Source organism: Panthera onca, chromosome B3, assembly GCF_046562875.1.
Source record: "Panthera onca isolate mPanOnc1 chromosome B3, mPanOnc1 haplotype 2, whole genome shotgun sequence".
In the NCBI taxonomy this organism is placed as follows: Eukaryota; Metazoa; Chordata; class Mammalia; order Carnivora; family Felidae; genus Panthera; species Panthera onca.
Genome location: NC_138344.1, coordinates 6,488,913 through 6,511,503, shown reverse-complemented (window position 1 = coordinate 6,511,503; position 22,591 = coordinate 6,488,913). Strand labels below are relative to the sequence as shown.

Sequence of the window (22,591 nt, the reverse complement as noted above, 5' to 3'; positions counted from 1 at the left end):
AGGGCCCCTGTGCGTCCCCCAGAGCCTCTCAGTGAGTGGTGCCTGTGATCTTCAGTCAAGAGAGCCTCCGCAGTGCTGTCGTTCAGGTCTTAACGTTTATGGTCAGCACCTCCCCACTTCCTGCCTTATGCGTTCCCTCTAATACGAAGGACGTGCTAACCAAAGCATTTAGGAAGTCAGCCAAGGAAGAAATGGACAAAGGCAAGAGAAAGCTGGGATAATGAGACTGTCTGCTCTCTGAGGAGGGGGCAGCCTGGGTCCAAGGTCAGAGGAGGGGATGCCAGCAGAGGAAGCAGGTTCTGCCTCATGGATTGGGTGTCTTCCCTCCTTCCTCCTCGTTCAAACTAAGAGGCAAGTGTCCAGATCCCTGCCTTAGTCGGGGTCCCACCCACAGTGATCTGGCCTATCCTTTCTGTGTGTGCAGCATTTGGGGAGCCCCCCATGCATTTATAGAAGGGCCTTTTGACCTTTGAAGGCGGTGTTAGCTTTCCCACGGTTTATGTGAACTTCAGCCCACGTTTTATGAGCATGTCACACACCATTAAAGCCACAAACCCTCTTGCTTTTAACCTCCCACTACCTCTTATTTTTTAACCATGGTATTATGGGAAATGTTTGCCATTCCAAAATTGAAGGGTGGCAGCCTTGGGGAAATAACTTTTATAAACTCTTCTGGATTAAAAAAACAACAACAAAAACCTATGAACCACCCCGTCCCCTCTTTGGCCATCTGGGATAGGAAACCGATGGACCCCGCGTAGGAATGGTGACACCCGGGTTCACCCCCAGAGTGGAAGCAGGCCTCGAGACCCAGACGTCTGCAAGGTGGGAGTTAGCATGGACCCGGTGATGTTTGGGTTCACACTCAGGGAAGAGAGCACTGAGCAGTGAGGGCCGAGCCAGGCTGTGGGAATTAGCACACTGGTGTTTGCTCACCTGTCGTGTGGCCAAGGAAATCTGCGCAGGTGCGCAGAGAAGGCCGCACTTTCCCTTGACCTGAGTGCGTGGTGGTCTCCTAATCTAGAGTGAGGATAATACTACCTGCCTTTTACTGCTGGGACTCAGGCGGTGGCCCTCATGTCAGGTAGGCCTAGTCATGCTGCCGGTGCACAGTAGCTTGAGGGGGGAAAAGACTTCAGAACCAGCCGCAGCAGCCGTGCCCAGAGAGGGTGGGTCGCCCGTCGTCTTCTTCCGTTTCCTTGCCCCTTAAACATTCTAAGGCTAATCAATAGAAAGCCCACGACTGTATGCTTTCCCTTTGCCTCTCAAACGGCGACCGAGAAGTTCTTTTAAGTTTTTCCCTGCACTGTGCCTCTCCACACCCCCACCCCCACCCCCCTTACGTACTCCTTCACTAAGCCAGAAAAACCGTCTGGCCAGGTGGGAAGCCGAATGGACGTGTTCAAAGGCCAGTACTGGCAGGTCCTGAGAAAGGCCACTGTGCCGCAAGGGGGTGTCGGGACTGCCACCCACAAAGCCTGTGCCCCCAGAGAGCTTCCCCGCTGGGGCCTTGCATTCAGCCCTGCGGCTCCCCTACGGAGAGCTGGAGACCACCCCGCAAAGACCCGTGTTCTGGGGCGGGAGCCAGTGCCCTCCTCCTCCAGGGAGAGGTGCCGGGAGCACCTTCTCGGGGCCCCAGCACGTGCCGCTAGCGGGTCCCTGCAAGGCCTCCCTGCAGCGTGTCTTCCCGGGCGCGGTCTCTCACTTCCCCCGTGGTTCTTTCAGGGCCCAGGAGACCTTCATGCAGTGGGACCAGTGCCGGCGCTTCTACAACTTCCTCATGGCGGACAACATGAAGAAGATCATCCTCTCGCACAGGTGCGTCGCCTTCCGTGCCCCCTCAGGAGACCGTTCCCCTCTGAGCTCATTCCCGAGTCACGAAGGCCAGAACTCGCGGTTGTCCAGGAGGACGAGAGAGGCAGGGTTGCTGCAGATTCTCTGCCGACCGCTTTGTGACTCGCTCAGAAGCAGACTGGTCCCGAGCTACTCAATTCGCCAACTCGCTTTCTGCTTTCATGATTCCCCACGTACCCAAGACGAGGAACCATTCTACGCCATTCTTGCCCAAACTAGAGCAACCCCGAGGGGGCCTGTCACGGTCTGGGGACCTTTCTCCTTAGGCTGCTCTCGTGCACGCCTCTGCGTGTTCCCCAAGCCGGTCTTGCCTCGCTCCTGCTCACGGTGCTTGGGTGGGGTCGCCCCTGACCACGCTTGGAGCGGCGCCCGGCGTGCGGGACAGGTCAGTAGGTATTGGCGATGGCTTTATCGTCGTGATTGTGAATAGTCACACCGTCCCTCCCCCTTCCCCTGCACCCGCCTTCCCTCTAGCTGGACTGGGCCACTTGGAGGTCCCGCGCCCTCTGGCCTCTCCCACGCCACCGGGGCCTCGCCGAAAATGCCCTTCCTGTCACGTCTCCCCAGACTTTAGGTCCGTCTCCGTGCTCCTCTGTGAAGCCAACTCCTTCACCCCCGAACTGTTTTTCTGTTGCTTCCCCGGTGTGAATCCTGTGTCTTGAACTAAACTGTAAAGCACTGGAGGGCCTGGGCTGCGTTTGATCCACCTCCCCCACCTCCAGAGCCTGGCACATCACGGGGACGCAGACAGAGCAATTTTAGAGGGGTTTTGATGCCATCCCAGGAAAGGCGACCTGACTGATCTCAGTGGTTGAAAGAAAACATGGTACTGGCCTGCCCTAGCCAGGCGCCCCAGATTGGGCAGGATCCACGTGGAGTCTGGGCAGGGCTGGTGCTCACAGGCCCCTCAGGCTGCCAAGCTGCTAGGCCCTTGTGACTGGTGCGGGGAGGTACAAAAGGAGGCTTCTGTCCCCTGGGCTGACCGGATGTAAACTGTTTTCACTCAGCTGGTGGTCTTTGGGTCTCAGCTGTGAGTCAGGTGTGGCTCAGCTGAGGTTCACGGGGGGCTGGGGATTTGCTGACGTTCCAGAAGGGGTGAAGCCAAGCCTCTGACACCAAGTGCAGGTCCTCTGTCTGCCTTCCACACTTCTGGAACGGGAGGGGACTCCTCCCAGGGAACGTTTGTTTGGCCACAGGGCCCAGTCTTGCCACTAATTAATCAGTCCAGAAGGTCCATCATGTAATTCTTAACAAATTGAGGGAACCCTTTGAATGTGCTCTAGGTGTATTTACATTTTTTTCAATTTCCTACAGAAAGCCAAACATTTAGAAATTTTAGGGGCACTTTAACCTGTGAGTTCTAGGGGTGCCTGGATGGCTCAGTCGGTTAAGCATCTGACTTGGACTCAGGTCATGATCTCACGGTTTGTGGAAGCCCTGCGTCGGGTTCTGTGCTGATGGCTCAGAGCCTGGAGCCTGCTTCGGATTTCTGTGTCTCCCTCACTATCTCTCCCCAACTCGTGCTCTGTCTTTCAAAGAAATAAACAAATGTTGATAATGCTAAATAAATGTTAAAAAATAATAAATTGTGAATTCTCAACTGTAGGTATACAATCTTCCTCATAATCTTTTTGGGGGAAAGATGTTAAAGAAATGTGCTCTTCTTTGAGAGAGGGGTAGTGAGTAGACACCAGAACGTGGAGGGCCAGACCGCAGACTCAGCCCTCCTGCTATGTGCCTGAGACCCTGCAGGGGATGAAGGTCTAAGTGTGTGTGTTTTGATCTCTACCTTTATTATCAGCTTCTCAAGATGGATCTTGTTCTTGATAGAAATGACTATTCTTCGGAGTATATGTAAGCTTTTTAGCTAACACGTTGGAGAGCAGTTGATTTGCCCCAGCGCTAAATGGGTTTTCCAATGTCTTCCTTGTTAAGTGACTGAAACAGCTCCTAAAGAGAAAGGGGCGGTGTCAACACCAGTGTAAAGGTGAGCCTTCGCCCCCCACTGTTTGGCTGACCGCCCACCACTCTCTATAGATCCCTTCCGAAGACCTCCCCTCCCCTTCAGTGAAGGATTCGTAATATAGATGATCCTTGAACAATTCGGGTGTTAGCTGCACAAGTCCACCTGCATGTGGATTTTTTATTTATTTATTTTTAAGCATTTATTTCTTCTGGGGAGAGCACAAGCAGGGGAGGGGCAGAGAGGGGGGGGACAGAGGATCCAAAGTGGGGGCCACGCTGACAGCAGCAAGCCCGATGCGGGGCTTGAACTCACCAACCATGAGATCATGACCAGAGCCGAAGTCGGACGCTCAATCGACTGAGCCACCCAGGCACCCCTTGTGGATTTCTTATAGTCCAGTACTATAAATATATTTTTTCTTCCTTATGATTTTGTTATAACATTTTCTTCTCCCTAGCTTACGTTATTGTAGGAATACAGTACATAATACATGTAACATACAAAATATGTGTTTTTTTTGTCTGAGGTTCTTGGCAAGGCTTCCGGTCAACAGTAAGCTATTAATCGTTAAGTGTCCAGGGAGTCAGAAGTTCTGTGTGGATTTTTGACTGCGCTGGAAGCTCGCGCCCCTACCCCCGCATTGTTCAAGGGTGACAGTACTCACCTAGGCTCAAACCCGCTCTTTAGTTTGTCTAGCTGCCTCCGAAAAGGAAAACAAGACCTTGGCAATCATCTTTCTGCAGTTATTCAAAAATCAACATTGCAAGCTCATCCTCTGGAACATTCTGAGGGCTGAAGGGATCTCTCTCCGACTTGCCCTGTATCCCCTGTCAGATACTCTCTCCTGGCTTGACCCCCTGGGGAAAGGAAGCAGGCTCTGCTCACGGTTATCATCTGCCCTTTACATGTTTTTTTCAGCTTTATTGAGCTGAAAAATAAAATTGTAAGGTGTTCCAAATGTACAACACGATTTGGTTCATCATCTGCTTTTTGTTCTGTTTGCTGTTGTGTCTCATTCTAGGCAAGCTCTTTTCGGAGACCATGTTAAGAAACCCCAGAGCCTGGAGGACACTGACTTGAGCCGCCTCTACACAGCCACGTCCCTGATGCAGATTGATGACAACGTGATGAGGTGTGTCCATGCTCAGGGGGCAGGGCGCCAGACGTGGGGGCTACAGGCCGGCATTGCCCAGCTCAAGGGCTTTTCCTCTGCCCACTTCAGCATTAAGGTCTTTTTTTTTCCTTTGAATAAATGTCTAGTGTTTAATAAAAACTGAAGACTGCACAGAAAAATCCAAATTTCTAGTTGCCCTTAGAAAAAAAGAAGTTCTCACCACTCATTCTTCATTCTTGTGCGGTGTAACTGGGCTTGAAAACTGGGGACCTGGGGTGCGCACACCCTAGTTGTCCATAGCCCTTACCCCACCTGCCGTGCTCTGACCCTGGGGCAAGGATCAGGTGCCACGTAATTTGCATTTACAGGAGAAGGAAATATTTCTTGCGCTTATCTGTGTCTCTACCCAAAGTAAAAAACAAGAAATAGACAAGGAGGGCTGTGCATTGCAAGAAAACAGAGCCTCTTTCTTTGGGGCAGTGAAGTCTCTCCTGAGTATAATGCACTAAACCCTGCCCACTTCAGTCCTTTATCCTTCCCTGCCCCCTCCCTTCAGGCACCTGAGGCTGAGACCCTGACAGTGTCTTCCTTCCTAGCACCCATAGTTTCTGATTGAGCTTAGCCTTAGCTGGAAAAGGCAACGTTGATCTCTGGCCTCATCGTTCTCTTTAAAAACAACATCATTTTTATTTGATACCTTCAGGCATGATCTAAAGCAAGCTAACTGTTCACCCAGTAGATAGGCAGATATTGACCTGAGGGTGCTTATCTTCCTTACAGGATTTTAGTAGCTTTCTTACACCAAGCAACCTTGAAATAAGCCTGTTAACGGTTATGCAAAGGAAATAGACACTAGAAAATCACTGGTATGTTCAGAAGTTGAGAATGGATTCTACCCACTCTCACTGAAGATGGGAAATGCGACTTTATTGTGGTACTAACAAGAAAGAAACCAAACATTTAAACTCCCCCATTGATCGTGTGAATTTTTTTAAGCCCCAGAGGGAGTGGTGTTCAACTCTCCCTAAAGCTCTTCCTTTTGAATGGTGTTGGATCGTAGCAGTTTTCATGAAGGTCACCAGTAATACTGGAGGCCTGGAGTGCTTTCCTGGCCCTCTGGGACCACAAAGGGACTGACTGCATGCAGACAGGTGGCCCAGAGGTGATGTCTGCGCTCAGCCACTCCCTGCAGAGTAGACCCTGGCAGTGCAGCCTGAACTTTCTGGAGGCTTCCCAGGCAGAGATGTCTATGGGGCCTGGCAGTGGAGGAGATGTACATCTTCAGGGGAGGCATGATATCTTTAAGACGCCAGTCAGGATAGAACAAAACCACCATTCAGATACCAGAAGTCCTAATGTGCATCAGAAAGAGGTTTCCAGAGATCCCCTGGCCTGGGGGTGACTTGGCCTGTTGGTGTCAGAGCCCCAGGATGAACAGGCACAGGGCACAGCAAACCTACAGGACTTTCATTCTGGAACAACAAAGGTTTGGTTAAATGTCAATTTATCTCTGACTACTGCTCCGTGGGTGGACGGAATCAGTAACTGAATCTCTGTCTCATGCCCATTACCTGATACGTATTGCATTGCAATTCACAGTGGTCTGGGTTACTCGGCCAGGAATAATTTTGTTGAAAAGAAGAGTTCTCATAAATGCCTTTGAATGTCATTTTCCTAGCGTCTGCGGTGACATCTGGTTTTATACTGACTCGAAGTGTGTAACCTGTGCTAATAAATACTATAGATAACACTGAGTTTCTGTGCTGGTGTGCACTTTAATGCCATAAATCTCAGTGCCGTTAAGGAAGGTGCTGTCCCTGGCTCCATTTTACAGAGAAGCTCAGAGAGGTTAAAGAGTTTGCCGGAGGTCACGGAGCCTGTAAGTGGCAGAGTCAGGATTTGAGCCCAGATACCAAAGCCAGAGCTCCTAACCCCTAACGCTGGTGCATCTGTACTGTCAACTGATGTGACGTGTCAGCGTGGGATGGGAGCAGTAATAAAATCCACTCTGCATCCGACCTTGTGACGAGTGTGGCTTCGTCCTCTCCTTCCCAGGAAGTTCCACGGCTACAGCTCCCTGAAGGAATATTATGAGGAGGAGAGCTGCATGCGGTACCTGCACAGGGTGAGTGACAGCACGGACTCAGAGGTAGCAGCAGCTCAGAAGTAGCATCACTTCCCCCCCGCCGTGCAACAAGCATGCTCCCCAACCTCCTCAGGCTCGAACCACGGTAGCTGTTGACTTGGGCTTTGTTTGTGAACCAAACTCTGGCCCTCTGGGGCCTCCGTAAATTAATCCCAGAGCTGCCCCTAGGTGCAGAGCGGGACCAGTCTGCTCCTGTGTCCGTGTTAAAGCCCTTAAAATTACTGCAACACCCTTTTTTTTTTTTTAGTCTTCTTTGACAGTGTAATCTTGCCTGGTTCCTGCCATGGTCGTTCATAGATCTGTGTAGATTTCTTACAATTCTGGACTTTTTTTTTTTTTTTTTTTTTTTGCCATTGTGCATTTTGTTAGTGTGGCGGCTAGGACTAAACCTCCAAGTTCCTGCCATGATCTGGTGAGCCCAGAGGAAAAGAGATGTATTTCTGTATCAGAACGATGAGGAACAGGTCTGCTGGCAAGATGGGCAGGTTTCTATTAATGCAGTTTCTGGCAGCTGCCATAAACTTTATGTGGATTAAATTAAGTTTGTGGCCACTCATCAGCGCCCTCTGTTTTCACCTGCACCACCACCAAACCAGTCTCTCCTCATTCTTTGTACAATTGCTCCTTTCCCTCAAGCGCAGGACTTCCCATTTAGCCCTGTCAATGTCCACCTGGTGGCTCGGCCCCCTACTCACCCAGCTGAAGCACGTAATTGTGAATTGCGGTCCTGCCGTCTGTCACATCGGTCACCCCTCCTGGTTTAGCATCATCCCCCAGGCTCTGGGTGCCTTCGTTGAAGCCGCTACAGAACCGTTGAGCTGTCTAGACCAGTGTTGGAGAGCACCAGGTTGGCACAGCCAGTCTCTATGCTGCCCGGGTGCGGCTGTCCATAGCGTCTGAGTGCCCTTCAGCCCTTCTCCCCTAAAATGAAAAAGGCTGTTTTACTACAATGGATGTTGAACGCAACCCCACTAAGAGCTTCCCAATATCCACCAGCCTACTCTTGGTTTTCCCCTTCAGATTCCCCTAGAAAATCTCCCTTGTCTGGAAGGGAGCACCCTCCATTTGTCCTCCCCACAGTATAAACGGAATGAATGTGTACATCACTCTCTGTAGGGTCACTTTTCTGAAAGGTGGGCTAACCTGAAATACTGGGAGTCTCATCAGAAAGATTTTGCCCGTGAGCCCCATTGAGCACCTACCCAGGCTCCATCAGAACACGTGGGTCCCCTAGGACACCTGCCAGCCCGCCATCAGATTGCAGTTACGGTTCATGCCACCGCCAGGGAACACAGACAGCCTTAATCCACTCGTACAGTGGACTGAACAGGAACCCTCTTCCCTTTGCTTCAAAGGCATGTCCGGTAGTTGAATTTGAGCCTTGACTCGGGGGGAGAGGGGGGGGTCTAACAAAGGGAATTGATCATTTATTTCTCCTTTATTTTCCTGTTGCAGATTTATGTGCCTCTCATGCTGGTCAACGCAGCTGATGACCCCTTGGTGCATGAAAGCCTCCTAACCATTCCAAAATCTCTTTCAGGTAAGTGTTCCTTCCTGCTGCTCCCTTGGCCATTCAGCACGTTGCCATGGCAAACTCTGTCACCTTCATACTGCCATCACCTCTTGTAGGTCAGCTTCTGTGGGGAAGGACATCCCGTGGCGGGGTTCTCGTTCAGCCTGCCTTGATAGTACTGGGGCTGTGATGAGCCCTGGGCAGAGCCTTGTGTTCTCTCTTGGTGCCAGAGACGACCGTCATTTATATCCATAGCCAAGAGGGGTTTGGGGGAGTTCCCCAGTGTTCTGTGAAATTATTGTTTCAGGGTTTATGGTTCCATTAAATTGGAGAGTTTGATTTAAAGAGATATTTCGACTTAAACATGACACGAGGGGCACCTGGGTGGCTCAGTCGGTTAAGCTTCTGACTTCGACGCAGGTCATGATCTCACAGTTCACGGGTTTGACCCCCGCATCCGGCTCTGTGCTGGCAGCTCAGAGCCTGGAGCCTGCTTCAGATTCTGTGTCTCCCTCTCTCTCTGCCCCTCCCCTGCTCATGCTCTCTCTCTCTCTCTCAAAATAAATAAACATTAAAAAAAATTTTTAAAAACCTGACACGAAAAGCAGAACAAAAAAGCCAATTCTGCTGCCTCTTCTGACAGCCTCTCCATCTGCTTTGAGGATAAAAATATAAGCAACTGAAAAAGCAAAGAACGTTGCTCATGGGAATGCCGCTGTGTTTCAGGCCGGCTCGGTCTCACCCCACGCTAGAGAGGGGCTGAGGGAGAAACGAGAGAGAGCGAGCGAGCGAGCATGTAGCAGCAGAAGGAAACACTTGGAAATCCCAAGACCACTTGCACTGCAATTCAGCTCCCCGGGACCCATTCTCCTGCCCTCTGTAGCCCTCCGCAGCCCTCCGCGACCACGTTTCTCTTGTAAATATCCTATATTAAGCAGAGCAGGGGCCCTTCTGGCTCGAACTCCAGGCCAGGGGAGTAAAAGCCACAGCGGGTGGAGCCCCGTGCCCTGCTCGGAGTGGATGTTGTGTGTGATACAGGTGTGTGAGGTGATAAAGCCGCCCGTCCTCAACCCGCTGTCAAGCCGTAGGCTCCCTGCACAAAAGCAGCCCAGTGAGCAGCGTGCAGCAGAGAAAGCGGCCGTGCCGTTTCCTTCCGGTGTCCAGAGTAACACCAGTAGCTCTCATGCTGCCACGCAGAATCTATGAAATCGCAACTGAAAAGGAAGCAGAAGGCAGGGTCACCCCGCAAGAGAGTCCCGCAGAGCCAGAACTGTGCGCCCCAGGAGGTGCCTCCAAGGCCTGGAGCAGCCGGGCCCCTGCCAGTCGGTCCCCTGGGAAGACATTTTTCTGTGGTCCCTGGCCACACATGGCTGCCCATCTTGCCCTATCTTCACTAATGGCCTCTCCGAGCCCACGCGGGACTAGCCCACGTGTGGACTCCTGAAGTCAGGCTCCAGGTTAGCGGCGCTGGGCATGGCCAGCTTTAAGTTCTGTTTTAGTCTCAAACGAGAAGTGTCTGTGATGAAAGAACATTGACTCCGCTGAAGTAAATAACAGCATACATGGCCGTGAATCCCTCCTCAAAGCCTGGCCCCCACCGGTAGCTTCGGCGTCACCTGGGAGCTGGTTAGAAATGCAGAATGTCAGCTTTTCCACCTGGCGTATTAAGGTACATTAAGGTGACAGCCCGGATTTGGAGGCACGGTCAGATTTGAAGCATCTGGCTGTATAATCAAATCACTTGGGGAGCTTTAGCGAGACCCATGCACCCGAACGTGCGTGCTCGCTCCCTCTCTGTCACCCCAGGTGATTCTAACATACACCCGAGTCTGAGAACCCTCTGGATTTCAAAGTGTTGCTTAAGCCGGTGCCCATTCCACCCCAAAGCCAAGCTGTTCCAGTACCTGCTAGATCCCACGGCCTTGGCCACCCGCCTCATCTCCCTCCCACTCTGGTGAGTGAGGCAGAGTGAGGAGAAGTCAAGTACATCCTCTTGGTGACCTTCACCCGGGGGGAAAGCCCGGGCCCACCCTGGCCGGCGCCCTTTGGCACATCCTGCCTTAGAGCGCGCCAGACGGTGACTCACTCAGCTGCCTTCCCCCCGCAGAGAAACGGGAGAACGTCATGTTTGTGCTGCCTCTGCACGGGGGCCACCTGGGCTTCTTTGAGGGTTCCGTGCTGTTCCCCGAGCCCCTGACGTGGATGGATAAGCTGGTGGTGGAGTATGCCAACGCCATCTGCCAGTGGGAGCGGAACAAGTCTCAGTGCTCTGACACGGAGCAGGTGGAGGCCGACCTGGAGTGAGGCCTCCCGGACTCCGGCGCGCTCCAGCTGCCTCCCCTGGAACCCGCGTCCATCACCGGCTGTTTCAGGTCCCCCCCCCACCCCCCACCTCCCTCAGTGACCTGGATCTGACCTCACACCATCAGCGGGGACCACCCACCAGGCGCACCTGCGCTGGAGCAGGCGGCCAGTCCCTGGGGGCTCCAGCCTATTTTTGTGCTTAGTTACTGGTTTTCTCCACCGCCTTGTTCTCCACGGCGACTGGCGACAGGATTCTCACCCTCCTGTCCCAGTCTCGGCCTTTGATTGCTCTTAAGCCAATTACATCTAGTTTCCCTATGAAAAATGTGTCTGAACAGCAGTTTTGCTTTGCCAATCGAAAGGCTTGTCCCCCAGAGCAGTGAAGGATGTGTGCTATTTTGGCGGTGGTTGTATGTGTCCTTATGTAGACCCTGACAAGTGCTCGCCAACCTAAGCCGATGCTGACGATGCAGGTTGGCTTGGGAGCCCAAGCGCCCGGGCCTCCCACACTGCAGTCTGGCCTCTTACGTGGCCAAGAAAGTTCTCTTGAGTCACGAGCCAGGTTTCTCCCTTACAGTCTTCTAAGGCAGTGTCCCACACTTTTGCCGATGATGAGAATTACCTGGGGCACTTGTTGAAAATTCAGCCTCCCAGGTCCCTCCCCTGGGAGAGGCCGATTCAGTGGGTCCGGGAAGGGGTCTGGAGATTTTAATTTTTGGCCAGTGTCCCTGGTGATCCTCACCACCAGGCAAATTTGGGAAACACTGTTCTGCGGGGCCTTTAAATTAGAAACATCTCGTAGCTCCTTTTACGGAAATGTACACGTACACGTAGACGCGTCTCTTGGCTCCCAGGGGCCTCCAAAGTATCGATCAAGGCCTGTCCTCGTGCAGCTGCCTTGTGTAATCACAGCGTGATGTCTCAGGGCCTGGCAGGGAGTAAAGTTTGGGCTACACCAGACTCTGCTTTTTACTGGCTGTATGACCCTGGAAAAGTCCCTCGAACTTCAGTTTCTTCACGTGTAAAACAGGGGACTTGAACCAGGTGGATTGCCGAGGTCACTGCCGGTTCTAAAGATCGATGACAAACTCAGCTCACTGAGGTCTGAGAGAAAGAGCATCCTTTCAGGGAGGCCTCCTGTAGATGTCATCATTCACCTTTTTTTTTTTTTTTTCCCCCTGTCCCTCATTTTCATATAAAGTGGTGTTTTGGGGTTTTTTTAAACATTCGATTATCATTTTACTTTTTTAACCCAAGTCTTTCTAGTTCTGGCTTTTGATACCGAATAGTTCAAAAGCTGGATCTGAGTTTAGAGAAAGATCTTTCCAACCAAAAAGGGTGTTATTTTGAAACCAGATTTTTAATTTAATAGCCTATATTTACAGTCTGTTGGAGAGATCTTTCCAAAGTGTCTTTTCAAATGAAAATGTTATTCGAGGTTTCAAGTACTCCTTTCCTCCAGTCCTGTGGTACTTGAATATCTAAAAACCCTGCACTTTGAAAAATCAGCAGTTGCTATCTGGAACTAAATGGAACTGTGAGTGAAATTGTCTGAATACTTTTTTTTTTTTTTTTTTTTTTTTTAATGTCCCTGCTTCATCTCCTTTGCTCCAGGACAGACAGGATTATAAATAGTGGGTCTGTGTGGATCTTTCAGGGGTAAAGGGAGCCAGGGCCTAGATACGCCCCTCAGGGTTGCAGGTGGATGTCTTCTGGGCGTCGGTCCAAGTGGCTGTGACAGTCATGTCTGTAACCTGAAGTTTTCTGACAATCACCAGGTCATCCTAATTAATAACATCAAAAGCAGCCGCTGTCTCAAAAGATGGAGATTTCTGTGGTCTCCACATTGTGTTGTCGTGCTTTCTCACACACGCCAGATTCATCATTGTGACTTTTGCGCCCAACTGTTATGTTTCTAGTGCATTTCCTTTCCATGTTCTTTTAGCACAGATTGGCACTTTATCATCTACCCCCTCAATTTGGAAGCCGGCCCCTCCCCTCTTGCTTTTCCCTCCACCCTATAACACAGCTGTAACCTAGAAGATTCACAGTCCTGTTTCCCACTGCTCCCTTTGTTTCTCAAGACCTTTTGTGAAATTAGGTAAACGAAGCAATATCTAAGTGGGGCTGAATCGCCATCCTGGGAAGCAAGGGGTGCCTTTGCCTTAGGTCACATCTCTTGACCTGTTCTGACAAAGCACTGGCCAGGTACCCGCCCCATTCAGGAAGAGAAAAGACACCAGTTCTGGAGGGGGACCAGAAGTCCCTGGGGCCCCATGGAGTTGAGGCAGGGGTTGGGGCCAGGCCTTGGTCGCCACACGACCGGAATTTACCCCAGGGGAGCGTGGGGGCCCTGTCCCAGCTGAAGTCTTTCTATGTGTGTGACTCTGAATGGCACTCACATTCCATTTTGGCTCACATGAGATCAACTGAAGCCCTTTGTTCAGGCTTCAGGCTCTCAGGCATGGAAATGAGAATGTGACCGTGGCGGTCTTCCAGGAAAATTTTTGTTTGTCCCTGAATGAGAGCACAGAGGCATTGAATTTACAGAGATGCAAACCTGCCTAATAGACAAGGGAGCGGCATTTTATATGTAGGTCAGCCTTTTCCTTCCTGCAGCTTTCTTTGCGTGTCTTCCTGAAGCCATTCATTGCTGATGAAGGTCCTGTCTGGCTTGAATCAAGGCCGAATGTTCAAACATCATTTGAACATTATATCTTAAAATCAGAATAAAGATATAACTTGCGTGGACCTAGCCAGTCCTGTTGCAGGGGTAACATATCGACACATGAAACACCACGGACGGGAGGCACCCGCATTTCTGCCGTACTCTCGGCCTCTTAAAGGGTTAGAAGGCACCTTGTGAGCAACTGATCCGGGTCAAATTAAGATTACCTGGAAAATGGCGTCAGGTCTCCTTGATACCTTGTGTCACAAGGAGGTTAAACAGACTTCAGGAAAAGCTCTTCTCTTCCCTGCGGTGAGTTTGCACCAGTGATTCCAGAGCGGAAGGAAAGCAGGAAGTGGTTTGTTGTCAATGTATTTGCACCTCTCTTGAGCACCTTACGCTTGCGAGGAACCCGGTGATGTACCGTAAGAGGTGAAACAGGGCTGAACAGGAGCGTGCCCTTTCTTGACCTGGTGGTAGGGGACCAGGGTCCAAGAGACCCAGGTTCTTGTCCTGATTGTCTCTAATTCAGGCTGGATTGCGGGCAACCACTTCACCTCTCTGAGCCCCAGTTCCCTCACCTTAGACCGCCTCTAAGACCATTCACCTATTTACACACCATTTGCCTGAGGACCCATCCTTGCAAATGGCAGTGGCTGCGTCCAGGCTCCAGCGTCATCTTGGGGGGGCTCGGACAGAGGGAACTTCTGCCGAAGACCCTCGATGTTGCCCAAAGCCCTGTGTCTGACTGGCTTCTCTTTAGACTCTCCGCCGGCATCTCAGTACCCTTGCTGTCCCGAGGGTGGTCTTGTGACTGGGACAGGTGCTGACCATTGGAACTAGGCGAATGTCCCCAGCCTTCTGTGTGATTCAGAGCATTGAGATTCATAGTCTTATTTCCCGGGGCAGAAATCCTTCCCGCTCAGGCTTTCATTCTGAAACTACAGTCTTCATTAAAGCTGAGCTTTCTGGATAGCTGAGCTTATATGCCTGGCATCTGAATGAGAGCTCTCTTTGTAACTGTGTGACTTGAGATCCCTTCTGCCAGCTCCAGGGGAACAATGCATGCGTTCTTGTTGGTGTTTGCCAGGCGAGCAGATGTCTGAGATGTGAGAGGCTTTTCTTTTCCTGTGGCGTCGATTCGTAGAGCTCAAGGAAAGACCCCTGAAACGTCACGCGGAGTCCAGAGAACTCAGGGCTCTATCCTCCAGGCAGGACAGGAGAGTTATTAAAAAGCAATTCACCACAGCATCGCCTGGAATTGTTCTCTGTGCCCAGAAGGCCTTACTTTGCCTGTGGAGTATCCCCTGCTGTTCCAACAATAGTGCGGCACTGGAATTTAAAATCTGCCGTGGAAGTTCGAAGCGAAGCCACAGCAAAACCAGAGAATCCCTTCGTGTGGCCTGTGAGCTCCTTGTTACGTTAGCTCCCCCCCACCCCCACCCCTCGACAGCACGCGTGGTTCACAACTGGCCAAATGTCTCGTCCTCCGATGCCTCTCTTCCTTCCCGGCCTCGCTCTGTTCTTCGGAGCCACTTTGGACTACTTGGATGCTTCACAAAGCCATGAAAAGTGGCCTGTCTGTGGCATTTAGAGGCCAAGCAGTGGAGGGAAAGGTTTTTTTCCTCCCTCTGTTATCTAAGCAGAAGGAAGGACCCCCCCCTTATATTCATAAACTAGGATTGCTTTTGCCAAATTGCATTTGAAGCTGAGGGAAGGGGCACCGGCCCCTGCTGGCAGTGGGAACCGGAACGCTCTCCAAAACTAAAGCTGCTTCCTCGGGCCTGCCTCACTGCTGCTGCCACCCCCGGATGCCACCCAGGCATCCTCCCCAAGTGGCCCTTAGAAGCAGACTGCAGAGCCCAGCTCACCGGCCATTCCCAGACTCCCAGACAGTAGACAGCTGCCCCTTCTGGAAGAGCCAGCCCCCCACCCCACCCCACCCCACCCCGAACTGTTTTTCCTGGCATGTACGTGGGGAAAGCGTTCGTGTATCTCTAATGAACAAGCTGGAGTCAATTTCTAACCAGTGGGTTGTCTTTCACCTTGACTCCAGTCAATTAGTAATGAAATCTATAACCTACTTTCTCCCCGCTTCTGGTCCCCATTAGCCAAGAAATCTACTATTGCCATAAGTTGGGGACTGTCCATTTATAGCCCCTGCAGGAATACCCTTCATCTCCACGGGCATTCTCCTTCTAGACCACCCACGTTGAGGAGCCCAAGTCATTGACGGGAGTCCTTGCCGCCCCCCTCGGTCCCCACGCCAGCCGCTTCTCTCCCAGACTGTTCCCAGGGACTTGGTTCATCCTGGGCATAGGACTTCGGTTTTGTCTGGCTTTTGTTTTGGCCTCTTCGGTTTTCCTAAAGCACAAGTCCGTGTAGAATCCTGTCACCTCTCCACACCAGTTCCAGAATGACCCGGGCCTCTCCCCACTGCCTCAGGAAGACCTCCACTGTACCTGAGCTTTTGACTTCTGCCAATGCAGCTGCCTTAGCAACACCAGGGGCGGGGGGCGGGATGGGGAGCGGGGGCCGTCTCTCCTTTTTCTGGTTGGACTCGGTCAACCACATTCTTCCGTTGGCAGATCTGCTTCCAGATTGATTTTTGAGAACCATCGCTTTCGCATTCCTAATTTTTGTCTGTTTTGTTTTGATTTTGTTTTGTTTGATTTTCTGAAACATAAAATGCTGCCCTGAAAATCATGTGTTTCTCAGTTTGTGTTCTGACGGCCTCCGTGCTGCCGGATTTTGGGGGGGAAATACAGGATCCTCCAGCACAGAGGCGTTTAAGATTTGCAACTAGCAATGCAATTTTTTCTAAATATGAGGATATTTACCTTTATTAAGAAATTATACTAAACAATGGTGTCCTTGATCATTTTATGTTCCCATATTCCTTTGGGCTCTATTTTGATTCTGTGTGGTGGTAAACGAAGATCATTACAAACAAAAACTGTAATTTTGTTATCTTTGATTCAATGGAATTTCTTTACTTAAAAAAAAATAAAAGGCTAAAACTGTAGCATGGCTGTGTGTCCTTTGCACAATAAGAGTTTCTGTCTAAAAGGGTTCTTCCTGGGGCGCCTGGGTGGCTCAGTCGGTTGAGTCCAACTCTTGATTTCGGCTCAGGTCATGATCTCATGGTTGGTGGAATCGAGCCCCAAGTCGGGCTGTGCCCTGATAACACGGAGCCTCCTTGGGATTCTCTGTCTCTCTCTGTCTCTCTGCCCCTCCCCTGCCTTATGCGCATGCACGTGCATACATTCTCTCTTTCTCTCTCAGAATAAGTAAATAAACGTCAAATAAATGGATGGATGGATGGATGGATGGATTCTTCTGGTGCCTTCGCCAAATGTGAACTTGAAGGAAATGGGCAAAACGCCGAGTTGTTATCACAAGCGCTTTTCACCCAGCCTTGCAAACAAACACCAAAGAAATGACCAACCCCAGCCTTTCTGAGCAAGAAGGCCTGGGCATGAGATACCAACACTGTAATCACTTGCTGTCTAGAGTGACCCTTGTAGACACAATGTAAGGGGACATGTAAATGGTGGGTCCCACGCATGATTTGTATGCTTTTCTCACAGTGTTCTTTGAAAAGACTGAGTGAGGGGCACCTGAGTGGCTCAGTCGGTTAAGCATCTGACTCTGGGTGGTTCAGGTCATGATCTCACACTCTCTCATGAGACCGAGCCCGGCGTCAGGCTCTGCACTGACAGTCCCAAGAGCCTGCTTGGGACTCTTTCTCCCTCTTTCTCTGCCCATCCCTACCCCCCCAAGTAAATAAACTATGAAAGAAAGTGGAAGGAAGGAAGGAAGGAAGGAAGGATTGCATGCATGCATGAACATCACCTAAATTAAGATGATACTGGGTGAACTGATTGGTGGCAGTGGTTTCTTCTCCTTTGTATCTGAATCCAAGCTAGGGGTCTTCAGGGCCAGGGACTGGCCCCACCAGGAGAGTTGTGCCAGTCCACACCCTCCCAGTTTTCTTCCCTCCTCGGCTGTGCAAAACCTTTGACTGGCAAGGTGGGGTAGGGAGTGTTGGTTTTGGAGGATGTGCAGTCACATGACCGGAGAATGCCCAATTCCAGGTTTCAGAGCGCGTCCCTCCCTAGTAAGCAAGATTCCCCCACTTCCTTACACCCACAAAATAGCCAGATTATTGTGATCCAAGAAAACCAACTCGCAAAGAATACTGCCTATGAAAAGTACCATATGGAAGAGGTTTCCGGTCCAGGGTGTCAGGTTGGTTGATGCCGACAGCTTCCCAGTGTGGTCGGCACGTGGCTGAGCCTCTCCGGAGGCAGCCCTTTGGATTTGTGCTCGGTGACATTTACCTACAATCACTCGCCATCCCAGTGGGGCTATTTTTTATGATACTTTTTGTTAACAGGCCCCTCTGCCCCAGCCCTGTTAGGGAGTACTTTCCCAGGGCAAGGACCAAACACCTAACTGGATGGTTCTCTGTACGTATGCCAGCCTTCCTCCTCATTTCTCTCTTGGGGATCCCCCTTAGAGGTTATCAGTATCTGAGCGGTTGGGAAGACATTACAGGCAGTTTGGCCTTGAACTGACGAATCTCTCCCCAAAGGGAATAAGTTAAATCCCCCTCACCTTGTGGCTGTGTGCACCCAGAACTTCATTTTGATTCATGCTTTTTCTACCCCCTTTAGAAATACCCGGCGGGGCGCCTGGGTGGCTCAGTGGGTTACGCATCGACTTACCCTCAGGTCGTGATCTCACAGTTTGTGGGTTCGAGCCCCGCCTCAGGCTCGGTGCTGGCAGCTCAGAGCCTGGAGCCCACTTCGGATTCTGTGTCTCCCTCTCTCTCTGCCCCTCCCCTGCTTGCACTCTGTTTCTCTCAAAAATAAGCAAACGGTAAAAAAAATGTTTAAGAAATAACCAGCATCTCTACTGAAAACAGTTTGGTTTCCTCCTAAGGTTACCTCTGATGATGGTGACACTGACCTGGGATAAATCAAGTTCTAATTTCATTGTTCCTATTTCCTTCCTACCCATACTTCCCCCACCCCCAGAAATAAAACATCTGACGCAAAGCGTGAGCAGTGATGGGGCCAAATGGATTTGGAGCCAGAGTTACTGGTTAAGGCCCCATCCTAGCCACTTCCTGGCTCTCTGATCCTGAGCAAGATTTAACCTCAGGTTTTTGGGGGAAGGGGGGAGGTTTGCCTGTAAGATGGGAATACTTACAAGAATGCCTATCTCTGGATATTGAGAGGATCAAATAAAAGAATATTTTTCAAAGTGCTAGTGTTATTTTGGGGCAGTGGTCTGGCTTTGTCTCCTTGGTTCCCATTCACACATCACCTCCTGGGACAGTGTAGAAACCAGACGAAAAGAATGTACGACTCCAGCTGGGATGTCTTAACTGCTTGGCCCACTGGGAAAGCTGAGCTGGGCCTGGAAACGGTTTTTAAAAACATTCCCGGGCCTGGCGGTCATCATCAAACCCTGATCCGCATCTGTTCCTGCCTTTGGATGGTCACCTTGGGAACGCAAGTGCACCCGCCCACACACTTCCTGCCTGAAGGCCGGGCAGCCTCTGGGCACAGCCCCCAGGGAGGAAATTGCTCTGATTCTGGGCCGGATAGCCACCATGAGCTGCTGCCTTCCCACAGGGGCGTTTTGCAGCCCTGCTCCTCTGTCCTCCCCGCTCAGGAAAGAAGAGCCAAGTGCAAAGTTCGCGTACAAATCCTTAGATATTACAACTTGCCCGGGTGAATTCCTCCATATCCTCACCTCCTCCGTATGTCGGCACACAGGCCTTGGAGCCATGCGTGTTTGAGCCACCTGGGAAGCCTGGAGAGCTCTTCGTGCCCAGGCCACACCCCAGACCAAGAACATCAGAGTCTCTGGGGATGGGGCCCAGGCCTGGAAGTTTCAAAGCTGCCCAGGTAACTCCAGCCTGCAGGGATCTCATTAAAACTTAGATTCTAATTCAGCAGATCCGAGGTGAGGGAGGCCTAAGATTCTGCACGGCTAGCAAGCTCCCGAGTGGCACAGACACCACCCTGGCGGGACCCCACTTTAAGTAGTGAGGGTCCTGAGGATCCTGTGAGCTTCCAGACCCAGCAACACCAGAGCCACGCCCACCACAGTAAGTGGGATGAAAGATGGTCCAGTTCACCCTTCAGGTGCCTCTTCAGCCCTTTTCCTGGCTAGTTTAAGACCCATGCATCCCTCTTCCCGCAAGCTTTGCCGACCGCCAGGTGGCATTGGATTCCTCCAGCATCCCCCTAGGTAAACCAGAGACTGAGCGGTGTAGCCAGTCTCGTTCAAGGCTCTCTGAAGCTGGTGGCCCATTTCCCTACTGAGGCCTCCACCCACACCTTAACAAATTGCCGCCATCTGCTGACAATATTCCCCGAAGACCCGCGTGAGGATGGCAGAAGTGCATGGTTGGGACTTGGAAAACCCTCGCTTTGTTCGAGTTACTTCTAGGTGGCATGATTCCTGCCTCATCCCAGATGTCTCCGGAAAGAAAGCTGTTGAGGGCAGCAAGTGGCTAGCATAAAATTCAGGTTTCATCATCCCCCGTTCCATACTTGGTGGTTTTCAAGAGAGTATTTTATTCTCTCTTTCCCTCTCATGGCTGTGGCGGTGGTGGCCGCATATAGGAAACCAGCATACAGGCGGCTGGGATTTTGTGAGGCTGAACATTAACCTTTATGGTCCTCAGACACATTCTCCCCAAAGTGGCACCACCTTCCCGGACAAAGGTCTGGCCCAGCTGCCCACCTCTCTTTCCTGTGGGGGGTGGTCTCTGTGCCTGGAGAGGCAGCAGTACCAGGACAAGACCAGCAGGGGGCGATGCCAGCCCACAGTCGGAGCTCACTCACTGGGTCCCAACCACACAGCCTTCCTTGTCAGAGCCCAGCCCCGAGTTAAGGCGCTAGCCCTGCTGACCGCAGCGGAGACCCCAATGATCCATTTGGATCTTAGTTGAGAACTAATGCTGCCCCAAGAGCTTCCTGGTCAGCATCTGCCTGCCGGTTTTCCCCACATCCTGATCTCATTTGTAAATTACAGCCCTTACTAATCAGAGGGTGGGCCTGGGCCGCGTCTACAAGGGCTTCTAGCAACTGGGGGCCAAGGGAAAGATAGGAGTCACCCAAGAGGGATCAGCCTCTGTTTCCCTCAGATTTGGGATACAACTCTTTCACAAAAGAATTCAAAGTATATCTTGAAAGCTTTAAAAATGTCTTTAACTCCGCCTCAACCCTGCCCCCACTCTACCAACACCTCTACCCTATGGTCGCCAGTGCCCCCCATCCTGGCCAATGCAAGTCTCCGTTCTCTTATCACTTGACTCCTCAGCACCGACGCACCGTGGTTCATGCCCTCATTCTTGAAATACTTTTCGCAGCTCTAGATGTCCTAGGAGATCCCTTGGGGTACAACCAGAGCAGCTCCACTCTTTCCAGCTCAAATACGAGAGTCACGTGAAAGATTTGATGCGGAAAGGGGGACCCTCGCCTTTCAAAGGGTTTTTGAAGAGTTTGCAAAAAAGGGTTTGGGGAAAATCCTCCCTGGTCAAGCCTCCCACCCCTCCACCCACGATAATTTGCTGTGGTTCCTCCTCCAGCTCAGAAGTTTTAGGTAAATATCATTTATGACCATGGATTGTCGACTGTGAACATTATAAAGAAGGAAGTTACTGGGGTGATGAACATAAACTGCAAACCCTAGAAATGAAAGAAGGGGTATAAGAAATAAACGCATATATATGTACATTCACATATACGTGTACATGTATATACGTACCCACACCGGAAAACAAGAACAAGGATGCTCAGTGGATCAGAAAAATTCCTGGAGCGGGAAGCCTGGGGGGCTCAGTCGGTTAAGCATCCGACTTCAGCCGAGGTCATGATCTCACAGTTCATGGGTTCAAGCCCACGTCGGGCTCTGTGCTGACAGCTCAGAGCCTGGAACCTGCTTCTGATTCTGTGTCTCCCTCTCTCTCTGCTCCTCCTCCACTCGCTCTCAGTCTCTCTCTCTCAAAATAAACATTTAAAAAAATGCATTTTTAAAAAAGCTTTAAAAAATAAAAAGAAATAAAAAGAAAAATTCCTGGAGTGAAAGCAGATGGGACTGGATTGAACCTGCAGCCCAGTAAATAGCTGAAGGTCCTTTCCCAAAAAGTGGGTTCAGTACCAAGGGTGCTTCATGCCCACAAGGAGGGGCAAGAGTGGAAAAGCCCTGGGATGATCACTGGGGTCACTCCGGGGGGCAGGGGGCAGCTGGGCCAGCCAACCCTCACCCACCACACTGGCTAAACCATGGGAACAAGCATCTGTCTACAGGAACAAGGAACATCAGTGGAGGATCTCGGGAGGGGTATCGGTGACCGCACGCCCGGTGTCCAGCAGCCAGTCCTTCTCCAAGAGGGAGCGGCACGCTCAGCAGACGGGGGGCCTCTAACGGGGAGTCTCATTGGTAGAAATGAACACGCTTGGGGCGCCTTGGTGGCTCGGTCAGTTAAGTGTCTGACTTCTGCTCAGGTCATCATCTCACCGTTCGTGAGTTCAAGCCCGGCCTTGGGCTCTGCGCTGACAGCTCGGAGCCTGCTTGAGATTTTCTCTCGCGCGCGCGCTCTCTCTCTCCCTACCCGACTTGCCTGCGTGTGCACTCTCTCTCTCTCAAAATAAAGAAACTTTAAGAAAAAAGAAATGAACACGCTCAAAAATCACTTGAGGAAGGCCAACTTTACAGACAGAAAGCATTTGCATGCGTCAAAAGATGCACAGCTGGAAAATGAAAGTGTATCACGGTAGAGTGCCTCAGGCTGCAAAGAACTTTCACCGATGAACATTAGGACAAGAGTACTCAGAGATATCATCTATACATGGTTTTTTTTTTTTTTTTTTTTTTTTTTTTTTTTGAGAGAGAGAGAGTGAGAGCGAGCATGTGCACGCAGGAATGGCAGAGACCACAGTCAGCACGGAGCCTGACTCAGGGCTCGAACTCACGAACCTCGAGATCATGACCTGAGCGGA

General features: G+C 51.1%; 1 protein-coding gene across 3 annotated transcripts in view; it reads left to right on the top strand.

Annotated features, from left to right (window-relative positions):
- ABHD2 (abhydrolase domain containing 2, acylglycerol lipase) overlaps window positions 1–16,590 on the top strand; it is a 105,238-nt gene extending 88,648 nt beyond the window's left edge. For 2 of the 3 annotated variants that reach the window (XM_060617683.3, XM_078449007.2), the window contains 5 exons: window positions 1,726–1,818; window positions 4,842–4,952; window positions 6,990–7,059; window positions 8,536–8,620; window positions 10,701–16,590. In XM_060617683.3, coding sequence (XP_060473666.1) covers window positions 1,726–1,818; window positions 4,842–4,952; window positions 6,990–7,059; window positions 8,536–8,620; window positions 10,701–10,897 — 556 coding nt within the window. In that variant the 3' untranslated portion in view covers window positions 10,898–16,590. Of the gene's footprint in view, window positions 1–1,725; window positions 1,819–4,841; window positions 4,953–6,989; window positions 7,060–8,535; window positions 8,621–10,399; window positions 10,640–10,700 lie in introns of those variants that run through there. The other variant, XM_081795836.1, reaches the window with a different exon arrangement.
- Window positions 16,591–22,591: the final 6,001 nt, after the last annotated feature.